Raw genomic sequence first — 23,795 nt, 5'->3', positions numbered from 1 at the left:
ACTTTACAGTATGAATGTACGAATTAGTGGGATAGAACGTCTAGTGTATGGAAACATGAATGGAAAGGTTTTTCATAATATTATTTTTAACACATTGGGTTGTTTCCACATATTGGCAAACTACATAACTCCATGGAGTCAATAACAACTGAAACAATTAAACGCCTGTTTACCGCAATATTAAGTGGAGTTCGCACAAACGCCCTTCCAACATGATTTCGCGTGCGATTGAGGAATATTTTCAAACGCATGTGTAATAAAGCTTAAATGACTGAAAACCGCAAAATTAAAACGCCTTTGAAACGTCAAACGCGAAAATAAGTTTCTGCTAAAATAGTTAGCTTGCGTATACAGTATTAAAACCAAAGGGAATACAACCGATCGGTACTGTTTTAGATAAGAATGCTGCCAACACAAAAAATATGGGTGTTTACCATAACCTATTACAAAAACTATAATGATACATCAGCAGGGTGAGATGAAAAGGGAAGTGCGGCATGACTAACACCTATAGGCGTATTTCTCAACACCGCCCGCAATACCGGAAATAACTAGTTTAAATGTTACTTACTTCAACAGACATTTGAAATACAAGCATCAGCTGTTCATTCTATTAATAGACAAATCGGTGTAAATTGGAGTCGTGTCTTCATGAAACATGTTGGTTTTGTTGAGGTCAGTAAGATACTTTATAATTTACTCCGTCCTGGAGTTTGGCACCAGTGATAGACAGATGTTGCCGAATAAATTCGGTTACTGTATTGTGTTACGGCTATCGATGTACTTACCCTGTCGGTATCCTTAACAAGATAAAGGTTTAGCATTTATCCGGGGCTTGGAAGTTCACGATATCTCGGCACGATGGGTTAGGAGCGATTCAGATTCCGCGAGTCGTCTCAAAACCAAGTATTCCGCGAGTGCCGAATTGTTGTTAAATGATGTAACAAAACACTTTATTTCGGTATCGTGTATTTGATATGTGCGTATGTATGAACGATTTAAATACTAATAATTACTTGAAACCAAAAGTATTTTAATTAGTATTATGGTTGTCAAGACGCGTTAGGAAATAAATACATGTATGTATAAAACATTCAAGATAACAATTTTGCTTCTTTTTAACGTGATCAAAACATCTCCGCTGACGGTACAATATTGGTCATTATTGGTGACAGCGGTGGGATGTCTCTCATTCATGGTGACAGGGGTGGGATATCTGGTCATAATTGGTGACAGCGGTGGGATATCTCATAATTATTGACAGCGGTGGGATATCTGGTCATTGTTAAGTAGTACAGCGGTGGTATGTACGGGTGTCGTCAGTATTGGTGACAGCGGTGGGATGTACGGGTTTCGTCAGTATTGGTGACAGCGGTGGGATATGTTTATTATTGGTGACAGCGGTGGGATATCTGTCCATTGTTAAGCACAGCGGTGGTATGTACGGGTGTCGTCAGTATTGGTGACAGCGGTGGGATGTACGGGTAACGTCAGTATTGGTGACAGCGGTGGGATATCTGTTTATTATTGGTGACAGCGGTGGGATGTCTGGCCATTGTTAAGCACAGCCGAGGTATGTACAGGTGTCGTCAGTATTGATGACAGTAATGAGATATCTTGTTATTATTGGTGACAGAAGTGGGTTACGATCATTATAGGTGACAGCGGTGGGGTATGGTCATTATAGGTGACAGCGGTGGGGTATGGTCATTATAGGTGACAGCTGTGGGGTATGGTCATTATTGGTGACAGCAGTGGGATATCATTCATTATTGGTGACAGCAGTGGGATATCATTCATTATTGATGACAGCAGTTGAATATCATTCATTATTGATGACAGCAGTGGGATATCTTTCATTATTGGTGACAGCAGTGGGATATCAATCATTATTGATGACAGCAGTGGGGATATCATTCATCATTATTGATGACAGCAGTGGGATATCATTCATTATTGGTGATAGCAATGGGGCATGGTCATTATTGGTGACAGCGGTGGGATATCATTCATTATTAGTGACAGCAATGGGATATCACTCTGTATTGGTGACAGCAGTGGGGCATTGTCATTATTGGTGACAGCGGTGGGATATCTGGCCATGGTTGGTGACAGCGGTGGTATATATCAATCATTATTGGTGACAGCAATGGGATATCACTCTGTATTGGTGACAGCAGTTGGGCATTGTCATTATTGGTGACAGCGGTGGGATATCTGGCCATTGTTGGTGACAGCGGTGGTATATATCATTCATTATTGGTGACAGCAATGGGATATCACTCTGTATTGGTGACAGCAGAGGGGCATTGTCATTATTGGTGACAGCGGTGGGATATCTGGCCATTGTAAAGTTTTGCGGTGGAATGTACGGGTGTCGTCAGTATTGGTGTCAGTAATGGAATATCTGGTTATCATTGGTGACAGCAGTGGGGTATGGTCATTATTGCTGGCTGGAGTGGGGTATGGTCATTGTTGGTGACAGTGGTGGGATATCTGATCTTTATTGGTGAGTGGTGGGAATTTTTTCAGCAATGGGATAATTTGGCAACTTCGGTGGGGTATATGGTCATCTTTGGCAAAATTGGTGGGATATGGTCATTATTAGTGACAGCGTTGGAATATTTTTCATTATTGAGGACATGGGATTATTATTTGTAACGGTGATGGGCTTTGCGTGCAACATCGGTGGGGTATATTTTTGGTTGTTTTTAGTGATAACAACATGAAATCCTGGTTCTTGTTGATTATTGTGGTGGGATGTACAGATTATTGTGGTGGGATGTATGATCATTTTAGGCGATATATCCTGTCACTAATGGTAACAACGATGGATTGTGGTTATCATTTGTGACATATATATATAATACCTGGTCATCATTGGTGACAGCGGTGGGATATGACATCGGTGTGACTGTTGGTTACAGTTGCTGGTTTCACTTCACTTTGAAAGTATTAAAAATAATAAATTACAGCCCGAAAAAAATCTGTGACACTATATCCTATATGGAATGAAGTACTGATTGCGCATGCACCAAAAGCTACTATTAGGTGTTTTTTTAGAAGAATAATACTCATTCATAACAGTTGCTGGGTTTAGTTGTTTTGCCATTTTTTCGACACTTCAAAACAAACGACACCAGATATCTATCTATATCGATAACTATAGGATTTTAACTAAAGGCATGATATGTGTACATATTTAATAAAATATAAGTATGGGATTACAACTTTTCATCTAAATTAAGGGTATTTTAACAAAATAACAAGCTATAAAACATTTTAATGACAATTTTATTAAACATAAATTTATGGATTTTTTTAAGTTCAGAACCAGCTATTTCATTGAGAGCAACACATTTTTCTCCATCTGATATACAGCTAAAAAACAGTCAATGTGAGTTTTCATCACAATCATGTAGTAACAATACAAAGCAAGATTAATATAGGGATTTTGTGAAAAAATGAGATATCCTTAAATTCCAGGATACAAATATTTCAAAGTAAGTAGGATGTATAAAAAATCTACTTAATAATAATTTTGTTATTCAACTTATTGCCACATCAACATTTGCATATTGTATTTCATATTTGAGTTCATTTCATTATTACCTCAGTATACAGCATAACTTAATGTATATAGCTTCCAGACTAATAAATGTAAGTTAGTGTATAGCACTTACCAATTAAGGTTTCCTTTACAGGGAATATTCAGAGGTTCATCTTTGCGGTTCACGGATTCCTTTATTTCTTTGAACTATTGTTCTTATATCAATGAGTTTGTGAATATTTCACCAGAGTTTAAAATTCACATATATCAGTGAAAACTAAAATATCGCAAAATTAAACCGCCTGCGACATTTAATACCTATACAGTATATAACATGTACTTGACATCCGTGGTATTAATGAGACAAGGAGCTGGTTAAAACTGACCTAGATACCAAAAGGGACAGTATGACTTATAGGGCTAGTAAAAGGACCAGTTATTCCTGGACCTTACAAGTCAGAGATAGTTGGACAAAGAGTTTCACTTTTTAGGATAAAACTTTCAACCAGACAGCTTTCCCACTGACGATAAAAGGTGACCCAAGTGGTCCTCACCAACCTAACAGTGTCATCGATGAAGATAAAAGTTCACTCTTAATGTCACCACCTTCTAAGTATTTAGAGTGACAGGCAAATGTCACTATGCAAAGTAAAATATTTTATACATATTCAAAGGTAAAAGTGTTTCCAGATATCCTCAAATGTAATTTACAACTTGTGTCTGGAATGATACCCTACAGCAGTCGGTTAACTATACCATCCTCAGCTATCATACAGCTGACAGTCGTTACAAAAGCCCCGACTGTCATCAAGGTCACAGGGTACATCAACATAACACAGAATGGATATACCGAAGGTGACATCATTAACCTCATAGTGTGATAACACTATATGTGAGGTTCATTTCATAATTATGATGCAAAGCTGGTATGTATGTATAAACAGTCAACGTTTGTATCCATAATGATAAAATTCTATATAAATCGGACCAATATACAAGCTAGATTCACTTCTTGTTGTTTTTGTGGTAGTAACGATCTGTGTTGGGGAACTGTTCTGGTCGGTAATCACTGTCACTGTTCAATCGATCTCTTATACTACTCAGAACTTCCTCATCAAAAGCATGTTGCAGTTCGTTATTGTCTGAAGCTTCACTTGTCATATTTTCCATACTGCTGATTGGTTGCACACCTGCTGCGGCCACTGCACGACGTAATGACAGAGGAACAGACTCTCCAGCATTTGAGAAATTCACCTGCCTTTCATGTCCCATTATCTAAAAGATAAAAAATGAAAATTGACAATACAAACAGCCTTACTCTATAGGCAAAAAGAAGTATGTTCTATTGAAAAATTTCATTGATATGAATATATAAATACCAACATGTTCAGAATCCTCCCAAAAAATAGAAATTGATTACAGTATTTTCAATTCTGAACAAATAAATTAATATGGATCACAATATCATCATTAATTTGATTTTTTACGCATACATACAGTATACATATAAATTGAAATATTTGGTTAAATTTAATAAATATTTTAAATAACATAATCTTGTATGTTGTAAGTTGTACGTGTTCAAGTTAATGAGGTTCAACAGCTGTCAGCATCACAATACATTGATGACCGTTTCAGACTTCACACACTGACATTACCTTCCTGCGTTTTGCTGGCATACCCTGTAGATATGTATCACTGAGAGGCGGCTGAGGACGCTGGTGTTTCTGCTTCTCTATGTCACTGTTGATGATGGGTACCCAGTCCTGGTGAAAGCAAGGACAAGTCAATACAAGTCAGACAAGGTTTGCAGTCATACTAACACTTTTGCTTAGCTTTTTGTCCTATTAACAGCCAGGGTCATGTAAAGACGTGCCAGGTTTGATGGTGGAGGAAAACCGGAGTACCCAGAAAAAACCCACTGACAAGTGGTCAGTACCTGGCAACTGCACAACTTGGGATTCAAACTCACCACCCAGAGATGGAGGGCTTGTGGTAAAAGATTAGGATATCTTAACAACATGGCCACCGGGGCCCCTTTACTAACACACCTAGGTAATTATAATCATGAGCAGACCCAAAAGATGAAATGAACTTAACATTTTTAGGTCATTAATTTTCCACTGGAATTTGATTTACAGATACCTCAACACATACTGAGACAATGAGATGACCTCCACACCATACTTACAGGGTTAACCTCCAGTTCCCAGGATTGCCCTCCAGCTGCCGCACCAGGAGAGTCGGCCTTCGGCTCCTCTGCCTTGACCTTGGTAGGCGGGACTTTTGTGGCAGCTGCTGTATCTGGTTGTGGCCGAGGTAGCTGTGCTACTGACGCCCCTGTATTAATGTTCTGTGTCTCCATGGGCTAAAAAATCAAGACAACAGGATCATACCATACTTCAACAATTCCAAATTATCTAAAATTGTCCAACAGAACAACTCTGCACAATTTTCAGGCAAATTTAATATATATGTCAATAATTCATGCCAATTTATAACTCTAATATATCTAGATTTCGAAAATGAAAATAGCTCATTTCAGCTGAAAAAAAATGAAAACAAAACCTGAAGTAAAATCTATATGTCTAACAATTGCCAGTTGTTCCAATCAACTTTTCCACCCTTCATGCATATTAATTAGGAGAAAACTATAATTTAATATTTGAGGAAACTGCTTATAGACACAGCTCTTAACTGTGTTACACCTAATGAGTAGTTTGTAATTCCAAATAGCACTTACCTCCGGAGAATCTACTTGGGAAGCACCTGGTGAGACCAATGGTGGACTTGTTTCCATAGCTGTGGCTGCCTCATCTTTCTTTGCCGATTTTGCGGCCAGTTTTGAAGCGCTCTTTTTTACGACGTAGGAGTGGACATTGGCATCAGTGATGGTGATTGTAGGGAGGAACTGGTTCAGCTGCTGGATCATGACACTGCACATCCATTGTTGGATCATTGGGTTCACACCCCGGGTAATAGCACTCTGAAGATAAACATGGATAAGACATAAATGGCAAATACATCATTACACAAAGGATTTATTGTATCATATGAAAAGTTGCTGTGAAATCCCAAATATGAAAACAACAAAAATGATGTTTCACATTATTGTATTCATTGTTACACAGGACATCCATTGTTTTTTGTATATACAGTCATGTCCGTTATGAACATTTTGGCTTTCAAGCAATTTGGGATTTAAATTTTCATGAAGCCAATAAAACAATGGTATAAAAAAGGATTTATCTTTTGATTTTCTATTTATGATTCTGTAAAAATATGAAACAATTATGTAATATTAAAATACAAATTTATATAATCTTCAATACAAATAATACAAATAATAAACAAATAATGCTCATATATATGTTTTACCAAGATAAATTATTGTAAATTCGACACCCTTCCCTGGGGAAAATTTAAGATCTCAGGGCCATGAAATTCACAATTTTTGTGAAGAACCTTAAGACATTTCAATCCATAAAGATTATTTGATTCTACTTCTGCAAGTTGCAAAGTTTGCTTTGGAAAGAAGTTCAAAATGTAAATTGTTTACAGACACATGAAACACACAGCACGACCAAAAGGTGATGAGAATAAATCACTTGAGATTTTGTCTCAGGTGATCTAAAAAGCAACTTCATAACCACTAAAAAACAAACGATTATAAACTTCTATGTCTACTACATCTAATTAAGGACTTACCAGTCTACACTGTATAACTCGCTGTAGTGATGTCTGACCTTCCACAAAACACGACCTTGTCAGAATGATCAACTCTGCCAAAGCCAACCTCATCCGCTCATAAAATTGGTTACCAAAATTTGTGTTGGATTCTGCAAGACATAAAACAGTTCGTTGATATTACATTAAAGGACTCATCTACCAACACTAAAATATACAGAGGATAGTACTTTACCAATCCTTAATGTCAAAGAATTTAATATTCAAAACACATGATTATTTGATTGTAGAAACTGCTATTGAATGGATGTGATGGACAAAAATCATAAATACAGGCCATCTGCTACTTCGATCTGCCATATTGGTCTGGTAAGCGTTTGAAAGTCATAGCATTTCAAAGCTTCTAAATAACAATGTTTAATCCCTACAGGATTTACAGGATTGGCCAGAAAACGGATAGAATCGAACAGAATCGGAGTAGGAAATAATCATTTAAAGGATGAATGTACATTGAATTTCAGTGATATTCTATAGAAATGAGCATACAAAAATAAGTTTTTTCGATTTTGAACCAGTGTATTTTGTAATACAGAATATAAAAGTCCATTATTGGATAGCTCGTTAATCTATAAATCCTCTGAATCTAGAATTAGTTTAACTACAATTCCAGGTATTATTGTCACATTGTTTTAATTATTGTTCATATTTCAAAGCCCCAGGAAGTGGGTGGGTATTAGAATTTCAAGTCCTTTTCAAAAAGACAAAAGGAAAAAGAGATTAATATTTTATGTGACAACACATTATTTGCAAACAAAAGTACAAATGTATTTGCAGTTGTAGATAAACAGAAATACAAACCATCTGCTAACATGATCATGCGGACTGTTGATGTAATCTGCTGTCTAAAGAAGTTATTGAGAGTCTCCACAAGATCTATGTCAGGTTTGACCTCAGCAACATTCTGAAAGAACAAATCACCAAAGTCTATATGAGTAACCAAACACGTCTTTATTAAAAAGATGTCTGCAACTTAACATAACTCAAGGAGGGAATGGAATTAAACAGACAAAGGAACACAAAATATATCCATGTATGACAGAGCAATACAAATATTCAATCAAAATCTGCAGCATAAAATTGTTACATAAAAGATTCAACTACTGTAAACCTACTTTCTTTCACATACGATTTATTTTACTGATTACAATATAATAATATATAATATCGACGAATTATCATCAACATCAATGATATTGAAAATCCAATTAAGATTTTAAATCTGCTTACGTTAATCTTCGGGAACTAGGTTTGAATTGAAAATCACGAAATTTAGTAGGCGCGAAAGAATGTTGGTTACAGTATAAGTATAATAGGAGGGTTTTAACTGTAAATCGTGAAATGAAGTCGCAGTAAAAACATTGTTGGGTAAGAAAACCCCAAATCAAGATGACGCAACATGGGTTTGTTTACAATAATCATCTATTCTAACAGAGCTTGTACACCTACAGCTGATGCTTCTATCTCCTCAGCCATCTCCTCGACCAGTCTGTTGGAGGCCTCCGTTATGTTCTCCATTGTTGGTTCTCTCCCCTCTAATACACGCTCTCTTAAGAAATTCTGTAACGGTACTCGTACATTCTGTAGGGGAGCTCTGTTACCATAGAAAACTTGTATGAGGTCAGGGAAGGTCAAATGTGAGGATAGACAGGAGTAAACGTCATTGAAGAAACCTGAAAAAGTAAAAGGATGAATATTCATTACAGAAAGAATAGGGAATAATGTACATCAGAAATCTTTCAAATTCAATATATGGTTGGAACAAGCAAATTCGTGAAATTTCCATCCCCTGCTTTTAGGACATATTGTAGGTAAACATTATTGAGGTTAGGTTTAACCTTGGTTGAAACATGAAAAAATAAACTGAAGTCTTATTCGGAAGTTAGACATTTATCTTTGTAACCAAGAAAATCGGTTAATATTTATTACAGTTATGATACGGAAGTGGCAGAAAAAAACTTTTTTTTATTAAGTCAAAGGGCCATAACTCTACTAATTAAGATCTGCCAAAAGTGGCAATCAAAATAAGGTTTATCGACAGTCGTGATCGAACTTGGCCGAGCCTTTAAGGCATTTAACCTTGTCACCAAGTTTGAAGAAAATCGGTTTACATTTATTACAGTTATTGCACGGAAACAAAGTGTAACAGACAGACGGACACAGACGGACAAACAGACAGACGGACAAACAGACAGACAGACAAACAGACGGACAAACCAAAACTAATACCCCCCCCCCATTTCGGAGAAAGCGGGGGATAATAACTTGCTAAATATATATAGTTCAGTGCTGTAAACATTAGCTAAAATAAGAACTACTGTAAGCAATACCTAAATAAGAAATAAAGATTTTTTCCAATCATAATAAAATTATACATTCACTCCTAAACATTGTATCTCAACTTTATCAGGTACAATTACAATTTTAAGTACTGATAATAACCAAATAATCCAGCGAATATATAAGGCAGGTGTACACATACCTTCTCCTTGTGCCATATTGTAACCATCCCCTAGGGAGCCAAGGAACTCTGCCAGAGTCTGAGAAGGTGGTTGTCCGACTGCTGTCTGGGTGATCATCGACCCGATACCCTGTACTAGCTGTGTGAATGCCTCGTCTGTCATCACAGGCTGATCAGTACCACTGTTAGTTCCTGCTCCTGCGGTTGCTCCTGTGCTGGCCCCCTGGCTTGTTCCTTGGCCGGTTGAGGTTGCACCAGAAGGAGTTGGGGTTGCTCCTGTTCTAGATGTACCAGGAGCAGGCTGAGGCACTGAACCCTGTGAAAAATCGTGATATTGTTTAAAGATGCTCCATCGTTGACAAATGGTATTTTTTCACTATCAAAAACAGGAGCTGACGATTTTGTATTTTTCTTCAGTTACAAAAGTTACTTACTTTACACCAATACCAGCGTTAAAAAGTTTGAGCTCCTAATTTTAATTCAATTTCAAAATATGAAAAATAATTAATTGCATCCTGAAAAAATTCCGTGGCACTATATCCTATATGGAACAAAGTACTGATTGCGCTTGCACCAAAGGCGAAATAAATTATTTCATATTGTTTTTTGTTTTAATTAGGCATATGTATACACGATTAAACACCCATTATTGTTCAAATGAAGAATATCATTTATACTCTGTCGGTGGTTGAGCATCTTTAAACTAAATTTGGTTCTTATCTACTGAATGGTAAAGGAGGATTAGGGTTTTAATGCCAATTGTCAGTTAAACTCACCATTCCTCCTGACTGTAGTAGGTTTCGGAGCTGCTGAACAAATGCCGGTTCTGTTCCTGATGTTGGAGTGGAAGTCGTCTGGCTAGTTCCTGTTGTGGAGGTTGACGTAGTAGAGCTACTTGTCCTGTTCTGGTTTCCTCCTGCTGGACGCGGGCCAGCTTGACCAAACATAGATGCCAAGCCAGGTAAGAATGGCATACCAGGTGGCATTCCCGGCATTCCTGGCATCCCTTGCATACCCTGCATTCCTGCCATTCCTGCTGGCATCCGTATATTTATTCCGGGTGGAGGAGCCCCTCCCATGGCACCAAACAATCCTGCAAAGGGGTTAAAAGGCATGGAACCTGCTCCTGTACCAGAAGTGTTAGTGGTACTGAAGGAGGAGGTGGAGTTTGAGGAGGAGGAAGAGGAGGAGGTTGAAGAAGAGGAAGTGTTGGCTGTCTGACTGGTGGCTGGTCCAGTCGAGGAGCCTGTCCTTCCTGCATTCTGGCGGTGGACTCCCTGGAGGTGTGGATTTACTTCACCAGCAAGGTTATTGAGAAACTCTCCAATTATACCTCCTGTGTTCATTCCTTGAGCATCAGGAGTGTTATTATTCTGAAAAGATATTTGTTGCAAAAGTATATTGGTAGGATAAGTAAGACTAATAGAGACAAAAAGAGAGACATACACAAGAAATATAGATAGGTAAATCTGCCCTTACAAAGTTGAAGATCTAAAAGCTTCTTCAGTTCTGTGATAAAAATGACACAAGAAATAACAAAACAAGAAAAAGACAAAATTCCTATTCTGATACTGCTGCTATGTGAGAAGGGAAACGTTAAACATATGAAAAAGGTTAAAAAATAAAGTATATCTGAAGTGAATCAAAGTATTGAGGAATCATTATATTACCTATCTTACAAAACATTGTTATAAAAAATCTCTGCAGATCAATGAAACCAATTGGTTGTGTTAAAGCAGATGTAATTTTATTCATTACAAATGTTTTTCCACAAATGATATTGGACCTGCTCAGAAATAACTCATGCCATGTTTTACAATCAAAGTAAGTTGTCTTCATCACATGTAAAAATGATGATATCTAAATTACAATGTATGAACAGTTACATTGTACAACAATGATCTACAGTCTTACATTCCTGGCTTGGTGTCGGAGGAAGTGACGAGATGAACAGGGTAGGAAAGGATCGACAGAGGCTGGCCCAGCTGTGGGAATTCTCTGCATCATCCCCGGCATACCTGGTACAACGAAAGCTGCTGCATGTGGTGCACGCACCCCAGTCTGGGTCCCGGAAGAGTTTGTTGGTGCATTTGATGTCTGGGTACCTGAAGTGTTTGACGCCCCATTGGCAGCACTGCTGGTCTGTGTTCCAGAGGTATTTGAACTCTGTGAGGTTGTCTGGCTACCAGTTTGAGCTGTATTAGCAGATGATGAGGGAAATGAGCGCCTTCTAACACGTAGACCATTTGGATCTAAGCTTATCACAGGACCAATTCTTGGGCCTGTTTGAATGAGAAATCTCACCATCTTCAGGCCTGTACAGATCTCTCTGTCTTTTATAATGTTTCAAACTACATATAATGCAATCTCTCTGTCTTTTATAACATGTTTCTAACTACATGTATTTATCTTTTATATTTCTACTTTTCTCTTCTTATTTATTCTTATTTTGTTTAAAAAAACCTATTATTTCTTAAACATCTATAGCTGCAATAAATCAAAGTTTGCTATGGTGAAAATACATATAGATTCTGAACAAGTCAAAATATAAAAAAGTTAAATAAAACAGACTAATAGAAACCTTTTTTTAGAATTGCCAATATGACAAAAATGTCCTGATATTATAATTTGAATGTCACTATCAAAACATGTCTTGAAAAAGCTTGATCATATTGTCAAACTTTCTCTGTACAAACTGATGTGAAGGACACCTTGTGCCAGTGATAAACAGAAATGTTCTTGTTCCTGCAACTACATCTAGACAGGTCTAAATTTAAACACATGAAATTATCTGTAGTAAGATGTACCTGTATGGGCGTGCATGACTGAACTAACAATGTTGTTGATGAGGTCCTGGGTCACATTATGGCCTTGGACATGTACACCCTGTGGAGCAGTGTTTGTTGAACCTGGAAACATATACAGAATAAAATAGGATTATTTCAATGGATTAATGATAATTTCAATCAGTGTGTGTGTGGAGACCAACTATAAAGATGATTTTATATATGTAACAAAATAGTCTATTAAATGAACTCATACCTGAGGTGCTCTCAATTTGTTTGGAGAATAGAATAGGAAATTATAGAACCTGTATTGGGAGCTGTAGTGTACACGACGTCTCGTTCTGAGGACATGACAAGGGTAATCATACAATCTGTATTTACCTGTACTGGACCTGATGTGTACAGTACTGAGAGTATTTACCTGTACTGGACCTGATGTGTACAGTACTGAGAGTAATCATACAATCTGTATTTACCTGTACTGGGCCCCGATGTGTTAGGGACTTCCTGTTCTGAAGATATAACATGGGCTGTGATACTGTTAACAGTAACAGCGTTGTCTGGTCCCACCTCTAGGAACACATATGGGTCAGTACTAGCCCTGGTAACAACCGGTGTGGCCCCAGAGGCAGAGGTGGGCGGGGCAGTTCCTGTGGACTGACCAGAAGCTTGGGTAGTTTGTGTCTGAAATTGAAATACAGAAAACTTTCTTACTTTCTAAGGAAAACAGAAATATTTTGTAAGGAAAACAGAAATATGTTTAAGTACAGCCAAGTAAATGATTCCACTAAATGAAATTCAAATCTCACTATCAACAAACAAGCAACCTTTCAGTTATAACAAAAGGATACTGTCTCTAAAGCAAACTAAAATGTTTGTAAGACGTACATGATGTGACACAACATTGTAGGAATGAAAATACTACATGTAACACTTAATGCCTCCCCCCTTTAGTTGTGGGAGAATACAAATGTTTTGAGTTTTATTTTTCCAACACATTAACATATTTATACCTGTGAGGAGGCATTGGTTGAAGCCTGTGATGTAGACGTAGCTGCTGACGAGGTCTGTACAGAGGACTGAGTGGTCATATTTCTCTGGGCAGCCTGGGGTCCTCCAACATTAATCTGTGCCTACAACAAACAAAGATTTATTATATTGACCATGAGATATTCATACATAGGTATTTGTCCATATTGGTTTTGTCATTATATGATTATTTCATATAATATTCTGTTTGAGATATGTTATAAAAAGATTTTGAAGTGGCAAATAAAAGTAACACCATAGTATCACTTTTAAAACTTTTATAGTTAGCAAGACAACACCCTATTGATATACAGTCAAACCTGCCTATACGTCACCCTGTATATTAAGTCACCCTGTCTAATGCGTCACATCAAAAGTCCTCCCCTGAGATTTCCTATATATTTCACCTTTTTAATGCATCAACCTGTCTAACGCTTCTGCGTCACCCATTTTTTGCACATATATCGTACAAGAACTGTATACTGCGTCACTAAATTGCCGATCCTAGTCTTGCCTACATACCAGGCAGTGGGGTACTGGCCTAATTATTAAACTAACAAAAGGGATGTGAACACTTCTTGATCGGCACCCAACTTATCCTAATTAATTAGCAGCCCGGGGCTGTATTTTCTAATTTGGCTTGGCAGTGTCAATTTCACATGTGTAGGCCTATGTGTATTACGTCCGATTAGGAAACAATATTCTGACCTTTCAATAAATTTTGTGATAACAGCTAGTGAGCATTACATCAAAGACAAATTCTGCTTATAACTGCAAATGATTTACTCACGTTTTTAATGTTTAATAGGCCTAAAACTCAGGTGTAAGTCACAAACTTTGCAATCGTAATGGCTGCCATTTTGGTTAATTGTAATACTAGATCCGGAATGGTTTAGAATTTCCGGATCTCACTAATAATCATGTTTAAAATAATGAAAGTGAATTAATTTTCCAAAATTTTGGTGTAAATTTAAAATGAAAATCTAAATAAAAGATACTAGTTATAAATAATTAAATTTTAATATTTTTAATAGTAATTTATAATTAATTCAAAATTTAAATAAATCAAATTTCAAAGAAATTTTCTTTTGTTTTCTCTCTCTCTAAAATACATTTTGACTACTACTGTAACAGATTAAGAATATTTTAGTAATTAGTAAATGCTTCTGTTGTGACATTCATAATTGTGAAACATTTAAAACTAATTTAATTAAGCCCTAATTAATGCAGTATTTTTTCCAATATTTCATAGTATATGTTACACATAATATGGTGTCGCAATCCTTCAGTAACCTGTATATTAAGACACCTGTCTAATAAGACACATTTTTGTCTGTCCCTTGGGGTGTCTCATTACACAGGTTTGACACTAGTTTGTTGTATGACAAGTAACTTACGTGTATAACTTATGTGTATAGATATGGTCTGTCATATAAGTAACTTACGTGTATAGGTATGGTCTGTTGTATGACAGCGGCGGGGATGGCTGCCGGTACAAAGGCTGCATACAGCTGTCGAGGTGAGTGTTCTCCCATGTCTACCATCAGGTCACTAAGACTGTGATAACAATGACTGATGGCGTGTAGGATCTCCCCTACCAAGTTACACACCTCCTGGGCCTGCCGTGTCTCCTGTAACACACAATTTTAATGTTGGTCATAATACTGTTTAGTTATTGTATATAAACTAATTATACTTTTCATAAAACATATAATATGTCACAAAAGAACATTTAATATGTATTATTCACGCTATTCATAATATTATTATATGAGGTTTCACTGCAACTAGGAATACAAAAGCATCCGCCAAGGATAGAAATCAACATTTTAAAAGCATCCAGCAAGGATAGAAATCAAAGTTTTACAAAGGGAGCAAAATGAGTAATATGAACCTATTCTTTTCTTACTAGTTTATGCCATTTGTAGCCTTAAAGGTAGGTTTCGCCCAACCAAATAAATATTTTTTTGTGAAATGCGATAAGCGGAAGAAAAGATGAAAAAACATATTAAAATATCTCAATTTAATTTCTTTATGTGTTTGAGTTTGAACAAATGTGTCTTGAATACAAAATTGAAGGAAACCCTTGATTTATTACGGTGTCCGTCAGACAAAATAATATGCAAATGAAGCTGCGATGGATTGCGTTGTCGAAGTTTGGCGCATGCGCATTGTCACGCACTAAAAGTAAACAAAATGGCTGAACGAAAGTGTGTGAGATGAAAAAAATATATCTGAATCGGCAATAAAGTGGAGGAAATTATAATGGATTCGGTAGCACCCTAAGGATATCTATAGGGAATTAAATTCAGAGATGGCATGTAGCAATAGAAGAAACAGAAGCCACATCTCAAGCGGAACTTTTCGGGATCTGTTGGGACTCGTGTAACGGCATTGCACGTGGTGAGTTAAATTTCAACACATATGCCAGCGCACAAACAGCCGCAGACTAACTACATGTATATTTGGTGTACAAAGTTAGCGAGCGTATGTAAGTAACATGAGTTGTTTTAGATTATATGATATGTATAAACAGTCCCTTGCACTTCGATTTTTTGTTGTTGTTTTTTAACTAAACATGCCGTGGCAAGACTGTCACTTCTATCTGTCATTTTGTTGCTCGCTTCCGTTTGTTGCTGCGGCCTCGTTTTGGAAAAAATACGTCATGTTCTATGTAAAGCTTAACTTCGCTCTATTTTTAGAGGAGTATTTTCCTGGTCAAGCTAGGCAACTGACCACCCATATTGTTCGCTGTATGCATTGAAAATGATCTGAAGATTATATCTATGTATAGGATAAATTTCAATTTCGTAGTCTTTATATTTCATTGGGCGAAACCTACCTTTAAATTAATGGGACAAAAGAAATGGTTTTATATCAAAACCTGGTCTGCATGATGTTATTACTAAGTAAAAGCTAAACTCAAATCATGGAATTTTTGGATTAAACGATTAAAAAAGCTATTGTCATTGTTATTGTATAGCTGATACTGACCTCCTGCGGGAGTTGTCTGTCCTCTCGTACTATTGTCTGGTAAGTATCCATGTGTGGCTGTAGTCTATTGTTTACCTCTCGAACCTCCTCCAGTACATCCGCCACAATAGATATGTTGGGCCGCCTACAATTAAAATCAAATGCGGATACCATTAGAACATCCAGCATGCAACAAATAACATGTTGTATTTTTTTCTAATAACCAAAATATGATGCTTGCATCCTATTAACACTTTTATAAGGTTATTTCAGAATATGTCTCTTTTCAGTGATGATTGAAGATTTGTGTAAGCAGAGAAAAATATTTACATGTAATTATATGAGTCGCCTATTATGCTTTTCAATATTCTGCATTTGCATATTACAGAGTTATCTGTCCTTGTGAGTAGGTATTGATTGTGACGTCATGTGTTTGCCAGCGTAACGTCACACTTTTTGAAGAAAACGACATGAATTGCCCTCAAAAATAATGACGTACTACAGCATTACAATTGATGATCGCTGATGATTGTTGATACAATATAACTTAAAATAATTGCTACACATTAAACAGGTTTTTCCACGTTCGTCATTTTCAGCAATCTTGTTGTCCAAAAAACGATTTTTGTCATTCGGACCAAAAATTTACTTTGTATCATCCAAGTTTTTCGACTTTTCTTAATTCAAATTTTCTGAGCTTTTGAAACAAACATAAGAGGGAATTCAGCCAGAACCGGCAAAGTACTTTGTATTAAGATCAATCTTACACTGGTCCTCTCCTTGGTGAGTCTGAGGAGCTGCCATTGGCTGACTGACCACTGCTGCTTTCTGTGGATGGATTTGATTGGCTGTTACTGGATGCAGAGGTAGATTGTGGCTCTGGCCTTGTGGTTGTTTGTCTATCTGGTTGTGAGGGTGCCGGTGCTGCTTGCTGTGATGCTGTTTCTGATTGTGCTGATGCCTGTGATTGGCTAGGTTCTGTTGTATTTGTCTGTTCTGATTGTTGTGAAGACTGTGTTTGGCTTGACTCTGAGACATCCATTGGAGAAGCACTATTTCCTTGGCTTCCTTCTGTCTGTTGTGGCTGTTCTCCTTCTGCAGGGGGATTCCTAAGTCTCTGTATAAATATAACAATATCAAGGTCAGGTACACCTCTGATATCGGGGAGGATTCCTAAGTCTCTGTATAAATGCATGTATACATTGTCAAGGTCATGTCCCCTCAGACATCAGGGGGATTCCTAAGTCTCTGTATAAATATAACGTTGTCAAGGTCAGGTACACCTCAGACATCAGGGGGATTCCTAAGTCTCTGTATAAATATAACAATATCAAGGTCATGTCCCCTCAGACATCAGGGGGATTCCTAAGTCTCTGTATAAGTATAACGTCATCAAGGTAAGGTACACCTCAGACATCAGGGGGATACATAAGTCCTGTATAAATATAACGTTGTCAAGGTCAAATACACCCCAGACACCAGGGGGATTCCTAAGTCTCTGTATAAATATAACATTGTCAAGGTCAGGTACACCTCAGACATCAGGGGGATTCCCTAGTCTCTGTATAAATATAACAATATCAAGGTCAGGTACACCTCAGACATCAGGGGGATTCCTAAGTCCTGTATAAATATAACAATATCAAGGTCAGGTACACCCCCAGACACCAGGGGGATTCCTAAGTCTCTGTATAAATATAAAATTGTCAAGGTCAAGTACACATCAGACATCAGGGGGATTCCTAAGTCCTGTATAAATATAACGTTGTCAAGGTCAAATACACCCCAGACACCAGGGGGGTTCCTAAGTCTCTGTATAAATATAACGTTGTCAAGGTAAGGTACACCTCAGACATCAGGGGGATTCCTAAGTCTCTGTATAAATATAACGTCATCAAGGTCAGGTACACCTCAGACATCAGGGGGATACATAAGTCCTGTATAAATATAACGTTGTCAAGGTCAAATACACCCCAGACACCAGGGGGATTCCTAAGTCTCTGTATAAATATAACATTGTCAAGGTCAGGTACACCTCAGACATCAGGGGGATTCCCTAGTCTCTGTATAAATATAACAATATCAAGGTCAGGTACACCTCAGACATCAGGGGGATTCCTAAGTCCTGTATAAATATAACAATATCAAGGTCAGGTACACCCCAGACACCAGGGGGATTCCTAAGTCTCTGTATAAATATAAAATTGTCAAGGTCAAGTACACATCAGACATCAGGGGGATTCCTAAGTCCTGTATAAATATAACGTTGTCAAGGTCAAATACACCCCAGACACCAGGGGGATTCCTGAGTCACTGTATAAATATAACATTGTCAAGGTCAGGTACACCTCAGACATCAGGTACACCCCAGACACCAGGGGGATTCCTAAGTCTCTGTATAAATATAAAATTGTCAAGGTCAAGTACACATCAGACATCAGGGGGATTCCTAAGTCCTGTATAAATATAACGTTGTCAAGGTCAAATACACCCCAGACACCAGGGGGATTCCTGAGTCACTGTATAAATATAACATTGTCAAGGTCAGGTACACCTCAGACATCAGGGGGATTCCCTAGTCTCTGTATAAATATAACAATATCAAGGTCAGGTACACCCCAGACACCAGGGGGATTCCTAAGTCTCTGTATAAATATAACATTGTCAAGGTCAAGTACACATCAGACATCAGGGGGATTCCTAAGTCTCTGTATAAATATAACAATATCAAGGTCAGGTACACCCCAGACACCAGGGGGATTCCTAAGTCTCTGTATAAATATAACATTGTAAAGGTCAGGTACACCTCAGACATCAGGAGGATTTCTAAGTCTCTATATAAATATAACAATATCAAGGTCAGGTACACTTCAGATATTAGGGGGATTCCTAAGTCTCTGTATGAACATAACATTGTCCAGGTCAGGTACATCTCAGACATCAGGGGGATTCCTAAGTCTTTGTATAAATATAACATTGTCAAGGTCAGGTACACCTCAGACATCAGGGGGATTCCCTAGTCTCTGTATAAATATAACATTGTCAAGGTCAGGTACACCTCAGACATCAGGGGGATTCCCTAGTCTCTGTATAAATATAACAATGTCAAGGTCAGATACATCCCAGATCTCGGGGAATATAACATGGACCATCCTTTACTGTCATTATATGATAAAACCAGTAATATTTTCAGGTTTTTTTTTTTCCACTTTTTGTTAAACAGGTCATATATCCACCGATCTTTTTATAAAGCTATCCTGCACAGTACACCAGTACTCACATCAAGTTTGTCTAGGTTTTCCCTTGCCATCTGTAGCATGCGTCTGGCCTGGTTGATCCTCAGCTGGGACTCACTTTGTCTGGCCCCTGGGACCTGTCCTAGATGAATGTGTACATCCACTGATGAACCATCATCCTATAACAGTGAATGTATCATTTAAATAATGTTTAATGACAAAACAATGAAACCAAACAATTAAACAAGGGGAAAATAAAATAAAATGCAAGTCTGCACATAAAAAAAATAAAACTGTGTTTCAATACAATAATGATCCATGCAAACTGCTATACAAATCTAGGTTAAATCTGGTCAAAACAATACACTGTTTTTTTCCATGTGTGTGAAATACTTGTACTAATGAGACTCAATACCTGTATTATCTAATGTTGTGCACTGAATAGTGAATACATGTTTGGATGTTTTTGTATGGGCTGCCCCACAGTTATAATATGCATACAGACACATCACAGATATTTCGACAAATATCAAGATGCTCCTATAATTTTCAAATATACATGATACATACAGACGCGTTAGTGGTAACTCTAGCACTCCTTCCCATATCTCCCATGTTATTGACAGCTTGCTGTACAATGTTCTGAAACATACACCAATAAATACTTCCAAATATTTATCTCTCATCTAGGAATGTAGCGTATATCAACTGTGTAAAGAGTTGGGGACGTCAAAGACAATCATAAAATATCAACCTGTCAGGTTTGTTTAAATGTGAGAAAGCTATAGCAGTGATTAATTCTTTAATATGTTACTGTTCAACAAAGTTGTTTGTGTATCAGCCATTTTTTTAAAGACTGTTCTATAATGGTGGTATTGTATGCATTGGGCTATAGTTTACCATACAAAATTAAACTCAACATCAAAACTCCACACCATGAAAAAAGAACACAATGAGCATTTCATGCTTTGATGTCACAGAGATATAGTACTGTTAATAGTTAAAAGATTTCCTTTATGTTTCTATCATTGTTATTATTGTTTAATTCAGACTTGAAACTATTTTCATGTATAAACATAAGACAAACTTTAGTGTAAATGCAAAAGCTGATATTACATGCACTTGGTTGGGATCTGCCACATCAGATGGCAGATTGATAAAGGAGCCAATCAGTGTACTGTGAAGGTTTTGTTCACCGGTGGCTCCCCCTGTTGATGGTGTAGAGGAGTTGGTGGCACCCCCTGAAGGCCGTGGTGTGCTGGATGGAGGCATCCTCTGGACCACATGAATCACCTTTCCATGTACATCTGTTGATATTTGATAGAACAAGTTAAGTATAGTTAAATAGGTGATAGGTGTATGATACTCATACACTTGTATGATACTCATACACTTGTCAAATTCTCATTTAAATTTCTCCATTTTTATTTTTCAAGCAAAGTCCTCTGGTTTTCATTAAATTCACTTCTGGAACGAGACTTCTTAAAAAATTAAATGTTTATTCAATTAATCTGAACCCCTCCCCTGATCCCACTTCCAGTCTATTTTCAAATCATCTTGCTATTATTATTGTTATTATTATTATTTTAAACTCAAAGCATTTTACCAATGTCATTAAAAACATGAATGTGTACAATCACCCACATTGTTGCCACTACTTACCATAATCTTTCATTTGTTTCTCATCTTGCATCACTCGTCCCTGGAAAATCAGCCTCTGAATGTCTGCTGATATATTCTGTAAGAAACCATACCATATGAGTTAGTACAGAAAGATACAGTATGTCTCAAACTGGTGCAGACATAATAGAAATGATTCAATCTTTCAATCTGAGCTATTCAAGTTAAATATGATCGATGTTATGCAGTTGCACATATGTATTGATATGCATACAATATCTTCCAGCTCAACATGTAAAACTACATCTCAGCAAGATGTTTTTCAAAAGAAAATACATCATGGACAATTAATCTACAGTACCTAGCAAGAATACTACTTTTAAAATAGTTAAATGATTAAAATTTCTTGCCTCAATTCATCTCCACCCAATCTAACACTATTCAAGTTCAATTTGGCCATAAAATCCTAACCATTCAACATTAGTCATTTCGTTGCCAGAAGTCTAATTCAATTTTTACCATATGAAAATAACAAATTGTTAGCGTATACTTACGATTGAATTTGCTATTTTTTCTTTGAACTGTTTTACAGTTATCTGAAATAAAAATAACAACAAGAAGTAGTAGCAAATACAAAATACATCACTTAAATTATTATATTACAAACAACCAATGAGTTATCACTCCTATAATATCATAGCCAATGACTTGTCTTTTAGAAGAGTATTTAATTAAGACTTACATTATCTGGCACACTGTAATTCCTGTTTTGTCCATCCAGGGTTTTCACAGTCACATCCATCATGTTTTTGTCTCAATTACCTTGTTTTTAAACTCTGAAAATATTAACATCAGAATTTATACCTTGTTGTACCTAAGTTTATTTTTTTCATATCAAATACAATTAAATGCAAAATTTTCTGTGTAATTCTACCCATTAACAATGAAGATTTTTTTTTTTTGATTTTTTTTTTTTTGCCAAATGGGGTAGTGATAGCTATATGAAGCTATACCAATTGAGTTATCCATTAGCCTGGTCCTGGTCACAAATCATGCAATGAATGACACATGCAAGTCCAATTTCTGCTACACATTACTAACTTTAAATGGTTGTTCATTATCTTGTTCACCATTATAAGTTAATACTGTAATGTTTAATTAATAGGGGGTTATGAGATCACAAAACGGCATAAGTAAAGTATAATTTACCATTGATTAGTCCCACCTTCCGGTAGAACGAATATACGTACCCGGCCTATTATACCTTTCAGCCGGGTACGAAATGTTCCCTATATGTCGTAGTGGAGCACTGCCTCAGAAAATCACTCGGGCACAGTTTTCTATACTTTTTTGTAGGTTTCTATCAATTCCCTTCAGAAAGACCTTCATATGTATTATGTAAAAAAATACTGCCTCGATGAGAATTTGATAATTTATGTGGTTCATGTTTTATTGCCTAGTAGGTAAGCAATATCAAACAAGTACGATAAAATGCAAACAAACGTTTTATTATGGTTTGCATAACCATTACTTTGCTCCATTATCAGTAATAGGCACCAATTGTAGCTCTAAAGACGACACCATTTTCTGTCTAAAAGTCTTTTGAGTTACAATATTGCAGCTAACCTTCAGGTAATTATAACGCCACGAAACTCACGTCAAATGATGATGTCATAATCATCAGATCTGATGGTGGGACTAATCGACGGTATATTGTACTTTACCCACATCGTTTTGGGATCTCAAACCTCCCGTATCATAATGACAATGAAGATTCTGACCTTGTGGATTTGTAAGTTAGATTTAAACGCCTAGATAAATAATAGCGTGTTGTTTAGCCATCTGCTTCCAGTCTCTGCTGGTTGTGGCTTGTAGAATTACCAAACACTTACTGTCGTTGGTTTTATTTTTATCACTACACTCACTGGAACTGATCCAATATGTTTTTTGTATGATTCAATAGACTAGGCCTATATCCTACTTCAATAATGCCATCTACTAACTCTGATAAATATAGCCTATCAATTTGACAAAAACTTAAGGATATTGTCAATGCAATCAAAACAATATTTGGAAGGCTTAAGTAATATTTGTAACGTATTCGTAGTATTAACCGATTCAGATTATAAAACACCCAAAATGTGTGAATACCTGGGGGCAGGATGTTGAATTTAGTGTTTTTCTTCTTCTTTGTAAATACTCACCAGGAGGTTTGTGTGTCTTATCTCTCGGTCACTATCTTAAAAATAGGTTTTACATTGAAATTATGTTGTCATATCGGATGGATCATGAAACCGAAAGTAAATTTTAAAAGAAAACTTGGAAATTTTCAGCTGTAACACGCAGAAATGACATCGACTGAGCAAAACCGGAAGTATACTACCTGTTTTCGTAAG

General features: G+C 36.8%; 1 protein-coding gene across 5 annotated transcripts; it reads right to left on the bottom strand.

The window, feature by feature from the left end:
- Positions 1-3,278: 3,278 nt before the first annotated feature.
- LOC138321176 (large proline-rich protein BAG6-like) lies at positions 3,279-23,771 on the bottom strand. 5 transcript variants are annotated; one of them, XM_069264660.1, is made up of 24 exons: positions 23,604-23,771; positions 22,650-22,782; positions 22,142-22,235; positions 21,954-21,995; positions 21,442-21,517; positions 20,896-21,086; positions 20,350-20,421; positions 19,824-19,958; positions 17,311-17,660; positions 16,565-16,688; positions 15,016-15,201; positions 13,555-13,674; positions 13,018-13,225; positions 12,563-12,664; positions 11,670-12,037; positions 10,532-11,128; positions 9,777-10,071; positions 8,744-8,967; positions 8,096-8,198; positions 7,259-7,389; positions 6,294-6,536; positions 5,742-5,918; positions 5,209-5,316; positions 3,279-4,825 (listed from the first exon to the last, which is right to left on the bottom strand). In XM_069264660.1, the coding sequence occupies exons 3-24, from the start codon at positions 22,202-22,204 to the stop codon at positions 4,556-4,558; spliced, it is 4,185 nt and encodes a 1,394-aa protein (XP_069120761.1). In that variant the 5' UTR covers positions 22,205-22,235; positions 22,650-22,782; positions 23,604-23,771; the 3' UTR covers positions 3,279-4,555. The 5 variants fall into 5 exon arrangements, with proteins under 5 accessions (XP_069120761.1, XP_069120762.1, XP_069120760.1 ...); XM_069264661.1 differs by lacking the exon at positions 22,650-22,782 and having other exon boundaries at positions 23,551-23,771; XM_069264659.1 differs by lacking the exon at positions 22,650-22,782.
- Positions 23,772-23,795: the final 24 nt, after the last annotated feature.

This window comes from Argopecten irradians, chromosome 4 (genome assembly GCF_041381155.1).
Source record: "Argopecten irradians isolate NY chromosome 4, Ai_NY, whole genome shotgun sequence".
Classification (NCBI taxonomy): Eukaryota; Metazoa; Mollusca; class Bivalvia; order Pectinida; family Pectinidae; genus Argopecten; species Argopecten irradians.
The sequence above is the reverse complement of the archived record's forward strand: the minus strand, read 5'-3'. Positions and strand labels throughout refer to the sequence as shown.

What these genes read in the sequence shown, in the direction of transcription:
- LOC138321176 (XM_069264661.1), bottom strand. Translation starts at nt 22,204, where the DNA reads ATGATGGATGTGACTGTGAAAACCCTGGATGGACAAAACAGGAATTAC. An exon ending in AAAACCTAGACAAACTTGAT is followed by an intron (nt 17,661 to 19,823) that starts GTGAGTACTGGT and finishes ATATTTATACAG; the next exon opens with AGACTTAGGAATCCCCCTGC. An exon ending in CACATCGGGGCCCAGTACAG is followed by an intron (nt 12,665 to 13,017) that starts GTAAATACAGAT and finishes ATATGTTTCCAG; the next exon opens with GTTCAACAAACACTGCTCCA.